Genomic DNA, 20,807 nt, shown 5'->3' with positions numbered 1-20,807 from the left:
TGTAGACACCTGTGTCTCAGCATCTCAGAGTTTCCTAGTGATTTAGTGCCATTTAGTCTGGACATGGGGATTGCTAGATATGAGCTGACAGAGATTGTTATTCATTTAGCATTTAACCACAGTTGCTTTACATACCCAGCAAGTTTAATTACTCCAAGTCATTGTTTTCTTTTCATTTCTATTCTCAGCTTTGCAAGAATGGTGTAGACGCTGTAACAAATGTCTTAGTTGGTTTGAGGGGTGGGTGGGTAGTACCACTGTTTCACAATACAGAATTGCTCCCTTGAGAGGGAAAAGACAATATTCTTTTACCATAAACAGTGTTTCCTATAGTCAGACCTTGCTTTGATCTTTTATTCTGCTTTGTGTAGTATGTCTCAGTACAGGGATTCACCTTGTACTGAGCAGCTTTGGAGTTCAGGGCATTGGGTGGCGGATAATTATAATCAGCTATTTGATATCAACTTAACAAAAACACAAATCAGTGTCATGTAACTGTAAGCGATGCTGAACTCTCAGTGTTACGCTTTTGACGCAGGCAGAGTGCTGCACAGCTGGATAATGTATTTTTCAGAAACAAAAGAAGATACTGTCTTGTTACTTAAGTTCTGTAGCTTCTTCCTTCTCTGAACCTAGACAAAGACATTTATTATGGGTTTTCATGCTTGCTTAATAACGTTTCATTTGCCAGAACAAAATCTTCCTGCATTAAGAACTTACGGAATAGCAATAGGGGCACAGAAGTGAAATCCACCCATAGCAACTGTTTCCAAAATACCCACTACAACGAATTTGTGGAGGGGCTGTACAACTTCAACAGCACTTGCATAAAGAATAGGGTTTTTTGTAGGCTTTTGTGATCAGTGTTTTTCCTGCAAAGATGCTTCTTCTAGAGTATTTTAATGAATCAGATTCTGAGGATGAAGTGGCTCGAGGTGTCTGTCCTGAGAGCTGCCAGTACTGCTTCAACAGGATGGAGATTCAAATTCAATTTTATTAGTTATTAGGAAAGTGATAAGTGACCGCATTTTAAAATAGAATTATTTTCAGTCTACAAATTGTGACACCATAACACTTTGTGCATTTTTTAATGGCTTAGAGCAGTTCGTGCACCTTTCCCCACTTAAATATACAGTAATAAAGAAGCTCAGAATAGTGTTTTTCATGCAACCGCACTGTTTGCTGCAAACACTGATAACTCTTCTTTTTGTCTGACAATATTGTAATTTAAAAGTCAATCAAAAAAGTTCTGCTGATATTTAGCTTACAATTAAAATAGGTGCAACTGGAACAATTATTTGGACTAGAAAAGATAAAGTTCTTCATTTTTAGCTCTTTGTACCTCTGCTTATGCACGTTGCTGCAGCACTGATCTGAGATTTGAAGAAACCTGCATTTTGTTCCTGGTTTTGCACTTGGTTGTCTGGGAGATATCAGAGGAATCACTGGAATTCTCTGTGTTCCTTGTATGTGAGTTGATTACCTCCTTTGTGAAATGCTTTGACGTCTGCTAGTAAACAGGCTAGACATTGGAAAATATATAAAACAAAACACAAATAAGTCTGTCTTCAATAGAGAATATCTGTTTATTTATTAGACTTTATTTTTTATTTCACAGAAGCCAAAGAAACCTCCACCTCCTGTTAAAGCTCCAGGTATGTACTATATGTATGGTGGTACTTGTATGAGGAAATATTGAATTTCAGAAGCAGTGCATGACTTCAAAAGAAAATTCAGAAGTAGCTTGTATTTCCTAGCAATGCAGCTACTCGTAGTCACCATTTGAGGTTACATTTATGCTTTATTTATTTTGCTGCTGCTATATATTTCCCCAAATTATGCTGGAGCCCACTTTGGGAATGTTATAATCCAGGCCTACAATTTACTGGACTCAAGTGTTTAAAAATGGTATTGTGCCCCTTGCAAAGGAGAAAGTATAAACACAAATTGGTGTATATCATATTTTTAGACTAAGATAATTAAAGCTCTTTGAGAAATGTCTATGGTTTGTGTTTGCTTTTCAGCTCCAAAGCCTGAATTGCCAACTGGAGAGAAGAAATTCCTTTCTTTGAGGCCTGAAGAAAAAGGTGAGACCAGTTTTCTTCACAGTGAATTTCACACTATGCTTTTGTAAATGAGTTATTGTTTTGAGCTTGGCTGTTGTGTGCAGTAGATGTGTGTTTGACAAACATCATTACAGATTCTCTTGATACTATCTACTCTAATTCTTGTGTCTGTGGTGTTATGGAAATGTGTTTGGAGTGATTAGGACAACAACTACACTTTTACAAAATGTGTATTTCTTGTTTATTACATTAAATTCTGAAACATTTATCTCACTGCATAATAACATAGTTGCTTCTTAATTCATTTAACCATAGTTCTGTGATAGTAACGGCAGTTTTGAATAGTAAGTTGTTAGAAATGAAAACATTTGTTGCTGCTGCTTAATGTTTTGGCCAAAATCAGTCTCTGATGGAAACAAAAAGAAAAGAAAGAAATACACAGACCAGTTACAACAGTCCTTATACAGATGTTAACTGTCACGATGCTCAGAAATTGAGATTTCTTGTCCTGTTAACTCTTGCTATATGCAATGTTTTCTGGTTCCACAGAATTTGCAGATATTTACCACTTTTTTTCCTCAAATTTAAAGGACACCTGTTTTCTCTGAAGTAAAGCTACTATTATCACCCAAAGACATTTCTGAAACACTTGTTTTCCGTATTTGAAAGACTTGCGAAGTCGAACTGTTTCACTGTTTTGACTGTGTTGAAAGTCAGAAGCTTAAACAAACATGCTGGTTGGGTCTTCAAGAAGAAATTCTGGTATTACTGACAAAAGCATATTACAAAACCAAGCTCTATTCTGTGAATACTGAACTGTGGCTGACCATGGCTAAGCAACGTTCCAACAAGTGAGCCTGATCAATGGGTTCCTTGTCTTCCCTGGGTGGTTTTTATAATCCATATATTAAATAGAGCATGTTTTCAGGTGTTTCATATGAAGAATATGCGTTAAAATCAGCTGTGTCACCTCTACATGCAAGCAAACAAGTTAGTTTTTATCTGTTGGAACAGTATCTTCAGCTGTATGATTTTTAGAAGTTTTGATCACTTGGCTCTTTAGAAGTTTAATTAAACTGAAGTAAGTTTAACTTTAGACTGGTTCTGTTGGTACTATGGTGTTAACCTTTGTGTAGTTGAGTTAACTATTTGTGGAGAAATATAGGAAGAAGAATATTAAGCGACAGTATCCAAAATGCTTAGGAACATGAAAGCTTCTGAAAAATTAAGTGAGGTAAAGAACTGTCCTTTCCTGTGATACAGGAAATGATGGAGGAAAATTTTCTTGTATCCAGTTGAAGGTCGAGTCTTAAAAGTGAATTACTCAGATAGCAGTAGTGTGTTACTAGAAGAAATGCCCATTTATCAGTGCAGTTTTACTTGTGGAAAAATAACCATGTTGATATAGTGATTAAATCCGTGAAGTATGAAATCGTGCTGTAATTAGTTAAAATACATAATCGAGCAGCTCTAATCACACAACATCAAACCATTTAAGTATTTTATGCCTTTTAGGAGAAATAATAAGTGTGACTTTCATTGCAATCAAAGCTTCAAAGCAGTACTCCTATAAGTATTTCTGTATTTGTAGTGAAGGACACTTAGTGGTATCATGTAGGAATTTTTGTCCTGTGTAGATGTATTTAGATTAGTATTTGTATTTCCGTTACTTAACTGCTCATTTTTAGCCAACCCTGATCTTTTTCATTGCGGAGCAAAAGCTGAAAAAGCAGCTTGCCATTTTGTCCAAGACAATTGTCCAGTTTCTGTGCTCATGGTGAATCTTGACTTTTGGTATTAAGTTTTTCTACTTAGTTGTGTTTGGGTTTTATATTCAGATTTTGAGTGGGAGTAATTGAAGGGACGACTGACACATGATGATTCAGGAATGCGACTTGACGACAGCATTTTCTCTGCCCTGTTTAGGAACTCACTTATTCTTGAAAACAAAAGGCTTAATTTTCTACTTGTGCTCAGCGTAGATAAAATAAAACGAGCTGATCTTCAGTAATACCGACTGCTGTTGGCCATGTAAAACTTAAATCTTGCATATATATCAGTGGGCAGAAGCGACTTAGCCCTGTTGACGGGCTGTTTTTACACAGGACAGTCAGCACCACCGTGTGGCAAAAACCTTCCTCTACTTTCAGTATTTTATTTTTTTAACTCAATACTAAGAGAGACGGGAAGGAGATACAAACCACTTAAAGTTGGATTTTTTTTGGTGTTCATGTTTCCTCCTAAGGTTCAGACATCCCAAAGCAGGAAGACAGTTCTGCCCTGGATAATGCTTTTTTTTGCTGAAGAATCTCTATGATCTGCTTAGTTCCAAGTATTCCTGTGGGGAAAAAAATTGGTGTTTTCCCATTTTAGGGCTGGAGAGCTGACACTCAACAGCTACAGGACTTGTCCAAAGGGAGTCAGTCGTAGAATTGTAGAATAGTTTGGGCTGGAAGGGACCTTCAAAGCTCATCCAGTCCAACCCCTGCCATGAGCAGGGACATCTTCACCCAGCTCAGGTTGCTCAGAGCCCCGTCCAGCCTGGCCTGGGATGTCTGCAGGGATGGGGCATCCACCACCTCTCTGGACAACCTGGGACAGGCTCTCACCACCCACACTGTAAAAAAATTCCTTCCTCATGTCCAGCCTGAATCTCTCTTCCTTTAGTTTAAAACCGTCGCCCCTTGTCCTGTCACAACAGGCCCTGCTAAAAAGTCTGTCCCCATCTTTCTTCTCAGCCCCTTTTAAGTACAAAAAGGCTGCAATAAGGTCTCCCTGGAGCCTTCTCTTCTCCAAGCTGAATAACCCTAACTCTTAATGGCTAGTTGTAGACCTGGCAATTAAAGCACTTGGCTGAGATGGAGCTGAACCAAGTTTTGAACCCTACCCCCAAACCGATAGCATCTGTAAACATTTTATGTTAGGCCAATGCTTGGTTAAAAGCAAAGTTGTAGGAGGAGAGAATGGGGGTGGAACAAAAAGTGAAGATCATTCTCTCCATCCCAGTTTATTGATTTACTGACTTAACTGTAGAAGACTGTAACTCCTTGTGGTGGAATGCAACCCCCCTCTTTCCCCTTCCCCCCCTTCAGTTTGGAAGGAGTGGGCGCATCTCCCTCTTTCTCTGGTACTTGAGGCTAACAGCTTCTTTTGTTTGGCCCCAGAGCACCCTGGCCAGGGCCATTAGGAGAAGGGAGTGCCGAGGTGCCACTGAGCCGCTGGGTGCCTGCGGCCAGTGTGGGGGATGTTTTGGAGGCTTCAGGGGCACCCACTCCAGTGTGGGGGTGCAGAGAAGCTTCTAGAATGCCTACAGGTCAGATCTGATCAGCCTATAAAAATGGGACTCTCGTCGGCGACTCCGCCCATTGTGCGGGTCCCTCGGAGCACGAGCTTGGCCACTGCCGCCGGGAGCCACGGGCCCCCCCCGCTCCCCGGGATGGAGACTCCACTTGCCTCGCCGCCACGTGTGTAAGTAAAACTTCTCGCGGATTGCGAGCATATTTATACTTTCCGTGCACATTTGCACATGTATTTCCCGTGCACATTTGCACAGGTACTTTAAATTGATCCTCGCACAGTCGCGAGTGGCCGCCGAGAGCCCCTCGCACAACCGCGAGTGTATTTTCCTCCCGTGCTTCCACATAAGCACGTGTAGGATTCCATGCACACTGGCACGTGTAAGTAAATTATTTCCTCGCACAATTGCGAGTGTATTACCCTCGCGGAATCGCGAGTGCACACTTCCCGTACTCACTACGAGTACGTGCATCTCTTTTAAAAAATAATCCTGCACCGTGTTTGGCAAGTGTGTGCTTCCCCGGGACCCAAGGCTGGCTCCGGCATTGTTTTGGTGCAGCCACGTGCATGCACACTGTGGACCGCCTGTTGTATTAGTTGCTGCCCCTTCAAATTATTTCCTCAACTGATATCTGAACCTGTATTTCAGTCACTTGTGGAGTGCTAAAACCCTGTTTCTCACTGGTTTAATAAAAGTTGTTGTGGACTCTGTTGTCCCTTAAATTAACCTCGGGGTGCCTCCGTGTAATATTTCGTGACACTCCTACTGTAACCTAACAATGATCTTTAAATCCTCAGTGCTTTATGCATGCCTGACTGAGCTGTATCATAGTTGTACAAGGAAAAGTAGATGTGCTCTGGATATCCCACAGATTAGGGAACATAGGTTGAAGACTATTCAACTAGCATTTGTGAAGCAATTTGACTTTTTCAGTATCTTTTCAGCTTCTCTGGACAATATTCAATTAGGTCGTGCAGTCATACAACAATAAATATAACTTTTCTTTGTTTGATTACCCACACTTCGTTTCTATCTTGAGTTTGTAGGAAGATAGACTCTATCTAAAATAAATTCAGTTATTCAGCTAAATATTCATTTTTCCCCTAGATAATTATGGTGTTTTGTGTGTATGGAAGAAGTATAGTTATGACAAAATAAAAAAACAACCCTGCTTCCTTAAGAGGAAATAAGGGGATTTCATAGAAAAGGGAAAGCAATAGCAGCAGCACAAAGAGATTCTTGGTTCTTTTATACACAGGGCAAGAATGTAAATCCATGATTTCTTACTACTCTTTCTTGTCAGTAGAAAGACATTTTGCTTACTCCAACATAATGTTTTTTTTAAGTTTGGTAAGTAGTTTGTGTGTTTTGATAAGTTATCACTTATGCACTTGCATATCTATTTTTCTCTTTTATTTGATCTTCAAAGGAAGTATTTCTGACAGCAGTTGCTTTCTAATGGATTAGCACTGTAAGAACTCTACACAACATGAGTTTGTAAAATGTTACTGTGAATTATTTTGTCAGATGAAAAAGGAGCTTTGGATCAGAAGCCTTTGAAGCCACAGGCTCCTCAAGTACCACCCAAGAAGCCTATTCCTCCAAGCAAGACGAACAGCTTACTGAGAGCAGGGATTCTGCACCCTAAACGTCCAGAGAAACCTGTTTTGCCGTCATCTACATCCAAGTTAGTATAACTTAACTCATATACACCAAGTATATTTTATTTGTTGTTCTGTTTTCCTTCATGGATGAGGTAGGAGGAAACGTGTGTTTTAAGGGCGAAAAGGATGCAAGGATCAATTTTGTCCTACACCTACCAGTGTCGTGGTTCTCCAAATATTCAACAATATGAATTTATAATTTTCAAATTCTTTAAGAGGTTGAATCCATCTTGGAGTAAGTATTACAACATAACTAACCATGCAGCAGATGAAGGTACAAGTCTGTGGGCTGATTTGCTTTAAGCCTGCTCCATAGTGAAAAAGTCATAGCTACAGTAGCTATGGTGTAAAATATATATCTATACATATATAGATCTATATATATGCAGGGTGCCATATCCATATTCATATATTGAGAATTATTGTACTTGAGAATTATTATTGTATTGGAAAAAAACGCCTAAGATTTGAGGTGCATCAGCATTCAGGGTTCCAAGACTTTCTATGGAGTAAGACAGATGGAAAGGAAGAGCTGCGCACAGTTAGTACCTGTGCCAAAGGTTCTTATTGTAGGTCACGTGCTCTTCTGGGGGTGAAAACACTTATTACAGAACCACGTCCAGTCTCTATAATCTGTCTTGAGTATTCTCAGTTGAGTAACTGGACAAATAGGGAAGGTAATAACAAATAATTGCTCATTTTTTCTTTTAGATTCACTTTTTTTTCTTTTCACATGAGTTTGAATCAGTTATTTATAGTGTTTCACTAAGACGAATTTGCGTTGATACAATGCCCCACATGCAGTTTCCCTTTTGTCCTCCATCAAAATATTGGCTAGATCCTTACCCAAAACTGTAAATAAACTACTGATGGATAACTGTCCCTTTGGGATGTTTATTTGATTTGAAAGAACCATGAGAACGTAAGGTCGTGATGGACTTGACCTGGTACAAATACAGGAGCAGAATTTCCCCTTCCTCAGTTTAGAAAATAATTATGGATATAAAGGGTTACACATGTGCAGTAAATAGAGGTCTGTAGTAAACTGTGGTCCTTTAATAACTGAAAACTTTAGATCTTAGGGGTATTGAAGTACGTTTAAATGTCTGAAAGTTTAACATTGCTCTAGAAAGATAAGGCTGCTCTCTCTTCCTCTACTGCAATAAAACTTTCAAATAAAGGATTTGGGAGATGAGTTAATGACAGGGACACAATGAAGCTGGCAGCTGGTCCATTTATATACTTTATTTTTATGCTGTGACATAAATGATGGCAAGAATTGTAAATGACAGTGTCATCCGTTCTATTTTTGTTGGTTTGGTTGGGAGGTTATTTTTTTTGTCCCTGGATGATGTGACCAGACATGCAAAGAATGCGTGGCAGAATAAAGACCATATATACAATATACTTCTGTACCCAGAAAGAAATAGCTTGTTCTTGGCAGCTTTTTTTCTATATAAGATGATTTTGATGCCAGGAAGCCTATTTCTGAATATTTCAAGAGATATTACTCAGGTGCTACTCAGCTCTCATGTTCTCTGTTGCACTGAAATGTAATATTTTAGATTTAAGTGCCAAAATGTGCCTTGAAGTAGAAGTTTTGGATAATTTTTCCAAGGGGATTGTACACGTTTGACATCTCTGCAAAAGCTGGAACAGAATTGGCTTTTCCTAGGACTGGAATTGCTCTCCGAAATACTTGATTTTAAGTATGTCTTGTCATCTTTTTTTTTTTCTTAATACAGATCTAACGGGGAGGTTGTTTCTCTTCGACCGAAATCTGAATTTGAGCCAGTAGCAAAACCAAAGTTAGACTCTGAACCGTTACCACTTAGACCAAAATCAGTAGAGGTAGATTCGCTTGTGGTAAAGAGCCCTAAAGAATCAGGTAAGAAAAGAATAAAACATCTTTTTAGGTCTTTCTGTTTGGATTGCGGTGTTTTACAGGGTTAAAATAAGCTTTTTAAGTGATTTACTCAAAATGCCACAGTGCAATTATTCTGGTACAGGAGGAAAATCTCCATTTCTGTAGAACTGCTGTAGGTAACTGGAGATGAGAGTCAGCATGCGATGCAGCGGATGTCAGGAGGCTGTTTGGAGGCAGCTGATGAGCTCCGTGTTGTAACAGATAATGGGAAGGGAGGAATGTAGGTAACGGTTTGTTCTTCTAACTCAAAAGCACATTTTTTTGCTGTGACTTTTATCTCGCTTTTTTTTTTAATTGTTTTTTTTTTTACTGACCAGTTCTGTTTGTTCTGCTCTTGCATTTCAGATAACTTTTGCTTTTCTAGCTAACTTGTGTATTTTTAGTAGTGCTTTTACCTTAAATTTGGGCCAGCATGGTATATCACTTGTTTTTCATGCTCATGGCTTTGCGCACTGTGCCTTGAGCCAACCCTGGCACCTCTAAATCTCAAGTTGTCCAGTAAAAACCTTGATATTGGTTAAAGCAACCACACTGATCAGGCTCTCCGAGCTATTATATAGGTAACTTTTGTCCTTTACTGACAGCGCAACTGATTCCTGTCCTCAACTCGCCTTTATTTTTATTGTAGGACTGAACACTGCAGAAAAAACTGTAGTGAATTGTACCTGCAGTGTTTGGCTCGCATAGCTCAAATGCAACCTTTCACCTCAGAAAAGGTTTTAGTAATAATACATTTTAAAATAGTATAACTTATTTTTTTTTTTAGGCTAACTAGGATATTTAGGTTGTAGACTAGTTGGTCCTAAAGTGTAATAAGTTCACCTGGGAGATAAAAATAATGCATTAAAAACTAAAGCAGTTTATGGATAGAAAAGAGTACTCCTGACTTTTCTGTTAAGCATTTTAAAAATGCTTCTAAGCTAAAATGCTCTGTATGAGGACAGATTGGTTCATGTATGAGAAAGCTGGACTTCAGCGGGTATTAAAATACCCTGGAAATATTATGAATACTTTCAGTGTTACCCTAAAGTATTTATAAGCTATTTTTATGTTAATTCCCCAGTAAAATCTATACATGTGCTGTGATATGCCTTGTTTTAAAGGTTTTGAATTGGCAGTTTAACTCTTTTCTCTATTTAAAGTTGAGTTTGAATGAGAGTACGGGAGAAACACTTTCAGGCCAAAGTAAGCTGAGAGTTGGAAGAGCAATGCACAACCTAGTGTTAAAAACGTGAACCTTGTCCTACTACTCACGTGTTAATCTCTAGGATTATGCTAGATGTGTTACAGTGTAGCATAATGTCATTTATCCCCAATTGCAATTTCATTGCAATTGTCTTGGCATCTTTGATAACCAGAATGGCGACATACCCTGTTTCCCCAAAAATAAGATGGGGTCTTATATGAATTTTTGCTTCAAAACTTTTTACTTTTTTTACATATATAGCTGCCTGGACACTATTTAAATTGCTTTTTTATTAAATGAACCATAACTAGGGCTTATTTTTGGAATAGGACTTATATTTTGAGCATCCTCAAAAATCCTGAAAAATCATGCTAGGCCTTATTTTTGGGGTAGGTTGTATTTTTGGGGAAACAGGGTAGCTGTGATAGTAGATATTCATATATATACATATATATACAAAACCTAATTTTATAGAGATTTTTTTTGGGAAACAAAAATATATTCTGATTTGCTAGCATGAGATTTTACAGGCTCATGGAGAAACCGGGGATTTTAATCCCTAGATGGGGCAGGGACAGGGGTGCATAACAAAGAAGAGGGGAGGTGTGTTCAGTGGTCCTGGTTTGGTGCAGAGCAAGTGGTGGAGGCTCCATCAGTCCATATGGGGATGCAGCTCTTGAGGGAAAGCTTCAAAAATCCTCTGTTATGTGAAATTACCCTTATTTAAAATGAACCACGTAAGTCGCAAATAGTTTTGCTACTCTTGTGAAAAAGGACTAATCCAAACTCCTGCCATTAAAATTAATGAATCTCATGTTTACGTCTGTGTATAAATTGTGCTGCTAAAGACATACTACTCTGTGCAGCAGCTAAGACTATATAAAACCACAAAGATTTTAGGTCCATATATGAAGTTTAAGAGTGTTTAATCTTATGAGAACTAGAATAGATACTAAAACATGGGGGAAAATGTATGGCTGGGGTTGACAACTGCATTGCCGGAGTGTCTTTTCTTTTTCCTTCTTTCCCCTTCCCACCCTTCCCCCTTTAGATTGAGAACCTGAAGTGAATGAATTTTTAGAAAACCAATATCTTTAAGTACAGGTCTTATGTTATTTTGCAACTTAGTTTGGCCATGATGTGCGCTGTAGGTTGAGCCACCGATTTATCCCAAGGAGAAGCTGTAAATATTCTGTATCAATAAGTAAAAACAACCCACCCTATAACAAAATTACACCCCCAGCCATCAGATAAGGAGAAATACTCAAAAACATTCAGAAACATTGATCATGTGGAAGTACCTCCTCTTGAAGATTTATTTGAAAAATTACGTAAATGTTTCTCTGTTCAATTAGAATGAAAGTGTTGTAAAAGACTAAAGCTGTAATTCTAGCATGCTGAACATGTAAAGCGATTCTGTTTCTTCTACAAATGTTTCTTTTTCCTGCTTTGTAAAATAATTTTTTTGTTCAGAATCTTTTTCTAGACATTCCTCTCCTTGACTTTTCTTTCCAGATTTTGTTTCCTATCCTGTTTGCCATGTTTCCCTTCTTACGTGTCAGGAAATTACCCTACCCTTCTCCATTTTGGTAAGATAACAATCTATAAGGAAATCCAAATGCTTTATGCCATACACATAGACTCTTCTTAACGTCATAAACGTAATTTTCAGTTGCAGTTATTGATACTAAAACTTTTGGGTTTCAATTTAAAATGCTTTTTTTGTTTGTTTGAATGCCTGTTTTCCTTAACTGTTAAACAAGGAGTTATTTTAAGTATACTTTTAAATTAGGGACTTGTAGAGGTTAAAAACTAAAAGGAAAAACTTCGCAGTCCAGGTATTGATTAGCCCAACCTGGTGTTTATAGTGAAATATGTTCAATATCTGTAGGACTTCTGGTGTATTTAGGTCAAATGGCCTTATCTTGCTGTAGCACAAATTAGCCAGGGGTTGCATAGTTGCTTGTTTAGTACTATGAGTCTTGTAAAACGGTATTTGTGAAAGTCACTTATTAGGCACGTGCGTAATTGCAGCAAATACCTAACTATTGCTCAACTGCAAATTTAAATATTCTAAAGCTTATATCTGTCCCGTAAATTTTGGGGGTGTGATCTCAGGAAGATGAGTAACAGGAAAAAGTACTGCCATCTGCTCTTACTCTGCAGATTAATGTGAACTCTTGTCTTCTAAAATATTGGATACATTTCACTTCTGTTATGGATTTCTAAGCCCCAGCCGCATGAGATGTCGCAACCATAATTTCTTTAGACACCCTTTCAGCTTTGCTTCTTTTTGTGAAGGCTTTTTAAGACAAACTGCTGTGAATACACTTGAAGCATTCACAGATTGTAACAAAAGGTCTCACCTAATTGTGTCTATTAAAGCTCCTAATGGTTCTGCGATGTATGGATCCATGTTAAGCTTGCAGAAGAGACATTTTTAATAGTCTGTCCTAAGAAACTGTTTAAGCTTAGCCCATCTTCCTAGAGTAAAAGGTGCTCTCTCTCTGCCTTAAAATATTTTTTTACTTAACTTATCCCCAGATGTATAGTGTTGCTCTTTTGGCACTGTGATGGAATTTCCTTTAACTCGTAAACTGTCTGTAAAAAAGTTAATTGATAAATTACTTTATTGATTGAAATGGGTGTAAATTGTGAACTTTCAGTGGGTTTCATCAGTACCTCTATTGGTTTCAGTGGGGCCAAACTTTCTCCTAAAGTAACCAAGAATGCTGTTTGAAAAGAAAAACAAACAAACCCCCAAACCCACAACAAACCGAAACCACCACCACCAAAACCACAAGCCCTAATTCCCACCAGCCTGTGTTTCAATTTTTTTCCCTGTACCAAAGCAACAAAGTGGAACGGTAAAAAGGAGACTGCAAGTATGGTCAGAATTCCCTCTGACTGTAATGTGCTTGTAATATTTTAATGCTCAGCAATTCTCTCAGTTGGAGCAGTTTTCTTTAGAAGCTCTTACAAAGAGGAAAAAAATCCCAGGCTTTAGTGTTATCCCGCCATCTATATTAAAATCACATCCAGTTCAAGACTGTAGCAGTCTTCATCTTCAAGCTTTGTCAAATACTGTGTTGTTTGGTTGGTTGTTTTGTTTTTGTTTTGTTTTGGTTTTTTTTTAGAAGTACACTTTTTCTTAATATGTGTTGAATATTCTTAGTATGCCTTATTGTCGTGGTTTAGCCCCAGCCAGAAACTAGGAACACAGCAACCGCTCACTCACCATCTCCACTCCCCTAGTGGGATGGGGGAGAGAGTCAAAAAGGGAGAAACTCATGGGCTGGGATAACAGTTTATTAAGACAGCAAAAAGGGAAAAATAATAATATCCTATTATTACTACTAACTAGATAGATAGATATAATTGATGTACAAGGCAATTGCTCCTGAAGTCCAGTCCCGTGCAGCTGATCCCAGAGGAGCGGAGACTTGGACCGCAGTTCGTGCTCAAACACACTAATGCCGAACAGCCTGTCCTGGCAAAGAGAGCACCCTGGTCCTGAGTGGCCGATCCCAGCAAGAGAGCAAAAAATCACAAAACACTAAAAAGGCCAGAACAGCAAAAGGCCAAAAACTAACAAAGTACTGAACCAACCAACTGGAAACGCCGGCGTGAGATTTATACAGAGCATGACACTAACGGTAGGGAATATTTCATTGACCAACCTGGGTGCCAATCTAGGTGCTGTCCCACTATTCCCCTTCGCAGCTGCTCCCTGCAGCTGGACAGTGGAAAAGGGCCTCGGTCTCCTTGGCAACAGCCAAAACATTCGTGGGTTCTCACTTTCTTTTCATACCAACTCCAAAACACAGCTTAGCAACTGGAAAGAGCACAGGAAGTTGTTATCGCATTGTTCATGTACTAAATCCAAACCACAAGACCGTGCTAGCTATTAATAAGAAAAGATTCTAACTACTATGAAGAAAACTAACTTGATCCTAGAAGAACCAGCACACTGATGTTTGCTTTATTCATGGAAACAAGAGCTGGCATTACATTCTTAATAGGAACTCTATTTACAATTTTTATTTAAATTTAGTGCCAAGTGAGTTTTTCATTTCTGCAGAATGACAAAAGAAGGATCATTTAAAGGCAAAAATTCTGAGATGGGGGGAAAAAAAGTATATATATTTTTTTCCTGCCTTCTTGTTACTTTTTCGATTATGCCTAACTAATGTAAATCCCGATTTACATTTTGGCATGGGTTAGTGCTCTGGGATTACTGACCATTGAGTGAAGAACATGAAGATACACCCCTTGGTCACTCTTGCTTGACTTCTAGTAAGTTAAATATTTTATTGACACAGACTACAACAGGAATACCTTCATAGTTAGTTATCTCTCATCCTCTTTTCCATCAGCTGCTTGCCATTCATCACTGTTCTGTTTCTTCCTACTTTGTTTTTCTTCCCCGCTTTTTTACATTGCAAATATGATCACATGTTTACAAAACACTGCCTTTACATTCTCTTTAATAGCATTAAAAAGCAGCAAACCTGATTGGTAACAGATGGTGTTAGAAGAGCTTGCATTTCAACAAGCCAACAGGTGAAGCAGGTGAAGAAGTAGGCAAGTTCAGGAATGTCCAAAGGATGTTAATATTTTAAGGACTTCAGGGGTAGTTTTGCAGAGTAGAAGACATAAAAATCACTTAAACGGTGCAAAAATTAATTCCTGTAGGTATAGATTAGTTTTGACTAGGCTTGAGTAGAACTTGTAGTTATCAGATTAAGTCATCCAAACACAAGGTGTCATGAGTGGTCTCAAGTGTCATGAATGGTCTTAGCTCAGTATCCTTAGGGTGTTTTGTTTTGTTTTATTTTATTGTTAACTGACTTCTTGCTGTAGCTTCAAAATTAATGAAAAAATAAGGAAAGTGTCATAGCTTCTGATTGATAAATCATAATGTTATGTAAAAATCAGAGATTGCAAAGAAAAACCCAATGCCATCCTCCTCCTTCTTCTCCCCACCCCCTGCAAAAGAAACAAACAAAACCACAACAAAATAAGTCCCCCCTAAACAACAATAAAACCCAAACCTTGAATGTTGCTTTTGATGCCCACAGCAAATGTTGTGTGGTATTTTAGTTAAACATTTTGAGTCTCTAAAATGAGTCGAATGAATTTGTGTTGTATAATTGTACATAGTATCCAAAATCTTATGTCAGTGCTTAAATCAAAAACCGTACCTCATTGCACATCTGTTCACAGGTAAGTATTATTGTTATTTTTGTGGAGAAATTGTTAAGAAGTCCAGTTATGAACATGATGAACTGCTTATATTATTAGTTTAGATATGTTCTGTTCTTTCTATTACTTTTGGTTGTTTTTTTTCTAAATTTGCCTCATCCTGTAGGGTGTAAAGAATTTCTACTGATCTAAGAGAGTTTACCTACAGCTGTGAGCATGAAGAGACTGATCAGCAGAGATATCTGTATGATTTAGTAAAGTATGAGAAAAGCATTTTGCAATGTTTTTACGGACTTTATGAAGTCATATATTTTCTTTAGGCAAATAACTACATATCAAAAAAATACCCTACACAGAAATATTTGCAGTTAATGTCTTGTTAACTAACTTTAGTGATCCTGTGGACATTACCACGCTGCTTTTATTTTTCTCTTGGTCACCAAACTTGGATTTTCATGCTTTTCCTGCAAGTTTAGTGACAAGAAAATGTGCTCTCCTAAATATTTGGATATGACACCTCTCAAAAAACTGTCAGAAATATACTTTTCTCCAGAGACAGATCCATATTTTGCAGCACATTTTCGGTTGAGAACTTGAATATAAATGCTAGTTGAATCACCTCTACTTTAAGGAGTAAAATGTGGTTTCCCAGATATACCAAGGTCATGTAGTTGTTTCATATGATGTAAAGAAGTGATAAAAAAGAACGCGGCAAAACCTACTGGTCTTGATGGTGGTCTGTGTTTTCATCTTCTTCTAGATCTCTTAAGCTTTGATGACCTAATAGCTACCTCAGATAATCTATCGCACCCTACTGCAAGCCGACCCAAGATGCCTGGTAGGAGGCTGCCTTCACGTTTCAATAGCAGTAGTCCTGTGAGTACATTGGGTGTGTTTTCCTTGTAGTGAATTGAGCACTAACTTCCCAGGAAACAGGGTTGAACTGGGAAAGTCTAATTAACTATTTACATGAGAGGGAAATGCAAAATGCCGCAGAGGTTCAGTTCCTATAGACCTTGTCTGGAGGAATATCTGTTCCCAGGAGGGAAGTGTACATAAGAGAGACAATGTGACTCCATTGTGGCTGAAAGATTATTTCTGTACTCTGGGGTATTACTGCAGTAAGTATTCACGTCTTCTAGCATCACTGATGGTGAAATAGGTGTTGTCATAGAATCATAGAATAGTTTGGGTTGAAACAGACCTTCAAAGCTCATCCAGTCCAACCCCTGCCATGAGCAGGGACATCTTCACCCAGCTCAGGTTGCTCAGAGCCCCGTCCAGCCTGGCCTGGGATGTCTCCAGGGATGGTTCATCCACCACCTCTCTGGGCAACCTGGGCCAGTGTTTCACCACCCTCACTGTAAAAAATTTCTTCCTCATGTCTGGCCTGAATTTCCTATTAAGTACTGAAAGCCCACAATAAGGTCTCCCCAGAGCCTTTTCTTCTCCAGGCTGAACAACCCCAATTCTCTCGGCCTGTCCTCCCAGCAGAGCTGTTCCAGCCTCGGATCATTTCTGTGGCTCCTCTGGCCCCTCTCCAACAGGTCCATGTGTGTCCTGTGCTGAGGGCTCCAGAGCTGGACACTGAATTGCAGGTGGGGTCTCACCAGAGCGGAGCAGAGGGGCAGAATCACCTCCTTCCACCTGCTGGACACGCTGCTTGTGATGCAGCCCAGGATACAATTGCCCTTCTGGGCTTCAAGTGCACATTGTCAGCTCATGTCCAGTCTTTCATCCCTCAGCACCCACCAAGTCCTTCTCGGAAGTGCTGCTCTCAATCCCTTCATTCCCCCAGGCTGGATTGATACCAGGGGTTTCCCTGACCCAGCAACTTGGCCTTGTTGAACCTCCTGAGGTTCACATGGGCCCACTTGTCGAGCTTGCCCAGGTCTCTCTGGATCACATTCTGTCCCTCAGGTGTGTCAGCTGCACCGCTCAGCTTGGTATCATCCACAAACTTGCTGAGGGTGCACTTGATCCCACTGTCTATGGGACACAGACATATGTGCACACACACACAACTCAGAAAGTGTCTTTAGTGCCTTACGAGCCTAACAATATACAGTCTGTGGCCACAACAAATTTGTAATTTAATGTTGCTGTAAAGCAGGACTTATCTCCTGTGCTAAGACGTGAGATTCTCAGGCCAGGAGAACCAGGTGGTGCAGAGGCCTTGAAATCTATTTCTGTCATTGGATGGTGTATAGTTCAGTCATACCTGTTACCATCTGCAGTTGCCGCCTGTTAATACTGCTGTTCTACGGAAGCACCTACGGGCTCCCAGACGCATCAAGAACTTGTTAAGTACTGCAGAGATGCTTGAAAATCCTTCCCAAGCTTCCTATGTTTGGTTTAGATTCAGATTATTTAAATTCAGATTAATTCAGAGTATTGTGGGGAAGGAAAGTTCTGACTGGCAGGAAAAGAAAACCATGGTGGTCTAGCAATTCAAGTTTGAGTTGCTTGTGCTTTTTTCTTTTTTTTTTTCCTTTTTTGTCTATCGCATCTTTAGAAAAATGACAGTTCTTTTTTATTTATTTTTAATTTTTTTTTTTTTTAATTCTGAAAACTTTTTCATGTTTTATGAATGGTTTACCAGGCAAGTCAAAATGTGAGTCCGGAAAAAAATTTGAAGGTGCAGAAAGAAGAAGAAAGTGCCAAACCAAAGCAAGTTGAAACAAAAAAGGTATGATACCAAGGAGCTGGAGAAGTACCAACAGCTGGGTGTTCTGTTTGTCGTGGTCATTTGTTCCTCTTGCTCATGTTTCCTCTTTAGATTGATGCAACCGCCTAAATACAAATTATTGTATTTAAATGCAAATGAGCCATGTCATTTGGTGTAGAGTTCATATTAGAAATTTTAGTATAAAGTTCACCCGTTCTGATGAGAACTGTTGTGTCAGGTAGCGTGAAACTGTGGTGTCATTTGACAAATAAGCTTCATGTCTGCTCAGCCTTTAGTCTTCCTGACAGACAGAACAACTGAGCAGATGAGAAAGATGCACAAGATATTGTTTGTGATGAACCAATGGGCTCCAATAAATCACTTCTTTTTTTTTTTAACTGTAGAGAACTGCACCGTGAGCACTTTTTTTAGTGACTGCAGGAACCTCAGCAAAATGCTTAATAAAGAGCTGTATAAAATAACTATCTTGTATACTACAATACTCCCTTTGAACTGTACATTGTTTTTTACCTTTTGGGTAGAAAATGAAGGAAATCTGTGTACATGTAGCACCCATACCAGCACAACATGTATGCTGTGAGTGGTCAGATTTTAATTTCTTAGCTTTCTACTGCTGTATTTTTTCAGCCATCTGCATTCAGTCCACCAATTCCATCTTCATCTCAGAGACCAAGTTCTGTTATCCTCAACTCTTTTCCTGGAGACAACCAGCTTAAAGGAGAAACGGATGATGAAAAAATTTCTGTGGAAGAGCTCAGGACTCAGATTAATGATTTGATGAGTTTAGTAGATGCACTGAAGAAAGAACACGGGTAAATATTTTCTGTCTCAAACTTCAAAGGGATAAATAGACATCTTCCAAATGTATTTAATGCTAAACTTCTTAAAAAACAAACAAACTGTATTAGTATACTAATATTTATCAGAACTTGTTTCTTTAGAAGTTGATCCAACTAGATGTCTTAAATATGTACAAATTTGATGTCTGATTATTTTTTGAATTTGTACCTTTAGTAAAGACTGATCTGTGGGAAATTTATCTTTTCTATTTATTTAGTTTTACAGCGCAAACATTCATTTTGGTACTATTTAAATGATGACTACTGCCAGCCAAAATGGCTTTTAGAGCGCCCTCTTGAGAGGTTATAAAGGATCAAGATCAGTTGGTCTCCCAAGCAAACTAATGAATTATGAGTTCTGGAGATTAATGAACTAGTTCTTCAGCAACTTGACGATAATTCTTAGCACTTTCTTGCCTGAAAAAAAACCAAACGTGTCTTAGGAACTTTCTGTTATAAAGAGTTTCTCTTCTATATATAGAAATTGCAGGGTTATTTTGGTTAAAATTCAACTCTCCAAGTAAATTAAGAGAACAGATTTTTAATTAGCCTACTTAAAATTGTGATTATAAGTTAGAGGTAGTTTCACAGTAATAAGCAAGAAGTGTTGAGAGTTGGTAGAAGCTTGTGCTCCCCCAGATTTGAGTACCTGTTCACCACTTGGCATGTACTTACGTGTAAGTTTTACTTATAAGATGTAGCATCAGACAGTTATTATGTGAATTCCTCTTGTAAAATTCAGAGTAGGTCTGTGCTTCTGGTTCTTGGTAATGTGATTTTTTGTATTTCCCTTATCTTAACTACTACTAGGAGAGAACTGGAAAAACTAAAGAAGGATTTGGAAGAAGAGAAGCTGTTGCGAAGTAATCTGGAGGTAATATTAGCAATTAATGGAGAGAGAGGTTTAGAAGTATGTATTCTGAATTTGTTGCCACAGAAAAGTCTTAACAAACCCTCTCAACCTCTGATTTATCGCTGCGTTACTGTGTGGTTGCGTGAATCCCTCACGAGGCAGTTGGATGTTTGTAGAAGATTCACGGTTCATCCTAGTTCAGATTTCTTTATCTGGAAAATTCTTTTTAACAATATGTTTGGGTGTTGGGATGTGAGTTCAGTTTAGCCTTACTAGATTCTGTTCTTTCCTAGAGATGTGTCCAACTGGACACGTTCCAAGAGAGACAAGATTAATACTTTGCTTTTGTAAGACTTGAAGAACAAATTTACTTTACTTTTTCCTTGTGTTTTCTTTTGATTACATAAACTTGCCTAAAATTTTGATACTGTTTAAATATTGAGTGGATAATTTACAGAGAGAACAGAATGCATCTGAAAAATTTCCTTATGAACGGATGCCACTCCTCTCAATTCCTTAATGAAGGAGGCTGCCTGCATTACAATATGGTTCCATTCAGTAGTTAATAGGATGAGATCATTGTAGACTGGTACAAAAGGGCGTTTTATTTGTGAAACAGTATTTCTTATTGACTACAAAGCTACTTTTGAAACTTGAGAAGAACTTCTCAAGTCCTTTTATTTAATGGATCTCTAAAGCAATCAGTGAAACTGCCTGAAATATGCACTGGGGATGAAGAGGAGGTAACTTCCGTGTATCCTGTAAGTCCATTTCAAGAAATACCAATTAATTATGACACAATATTTTGCGTGAAGGCTGCTTTAGGAAATTAGGCTGGTGTGAAGGTGCAGCATTACGTGGGGACATGTCAAGTGATTCCACAACCCGACTTGAACTGCTTTATTCAGAGTGGTTTATCCGATTTGATGTACCAGAACTATAGGCACATTTTTAATGATTTTAAATTCTTGTTTGTTTAACAACATAATAGTTTAAAATCAGATGTAAATGCTGGGCTGTGAAATGCTTCTGTGTTAATGATTTTATTTACTAAAGTGTCTTTGAAATATTAAGGTTATA

At 38.4% G+C, this 20,807-nt stretch overlaps 1 protein-coding gene across 2 annotated transcripts in view; it reads left to right on the top strand.

The window, feature by feature from the left end:
- Positions 1 to 20,807, top strand: part of CD2AP (CD2 associated protein) — an 86,230-nt gene that overhangs the window by 64,342 nt on the left and 1,081 nt on the right. The window contains exons 10-17 of one of the 2 annotated variants that reach the window (XR_014183794.1): positions 1,619 to 1,655; positions 2,025 to 2,087; positions 6,892 to 7,051; positions 8,774 to 8,916; positions 16,107 to 16,222; positions 17,949 to 18,034; positions 18,661 to 18,847; positions 19,685 to 19,748. Coding sequence is in view for 1 of the 2 variants with exons in the window: in XM_082049799.1 (XP_081905925.1) it covers positions 1,619 to 1,655; positions 2,025 to 2,087; positions 6,892 to 7,051; positions 8,774 to 8,916; positions 16,107 to 16,222; positions 17,949 to 18,035; positions 18,663 to 18,847; positions 19,685 to 19,748 (855 nt within the window). In the remaining variant the exon portion in view is untranslated. Of the gene's footprint in view, positions 1 to 1,618; positions 1,656 to 2,024; positions 2,088 to 6,891; positions 7,052 to 8,773; positions 8,917 to 16,106; positions 16,223 to 17,948; positions 18,036 to 18,660; positions 18,848 to 19,684; positions 19,749 to 20,807 lie in introns of those variants that run through there. The other variant, XM_082049799.1, reaches the window with a different exon arrangement.

The sequence above is a fragment of the Streptopelia decaocto genome, assembly GCF_964273445.1.
Source record: "Streptopelia decaocto genome assembly, chromosome: 3".
In the NCBI taxonomy this organism is placed as follows: Eukaryota; Metazoa; Chordata; class Aves; order Columbiformes; family Columbidae; genus Streptopelia; species Streptopelia decaocto.
This window is presented reverse-complemented; position numbering and strand designations above follow the sequence as displayed.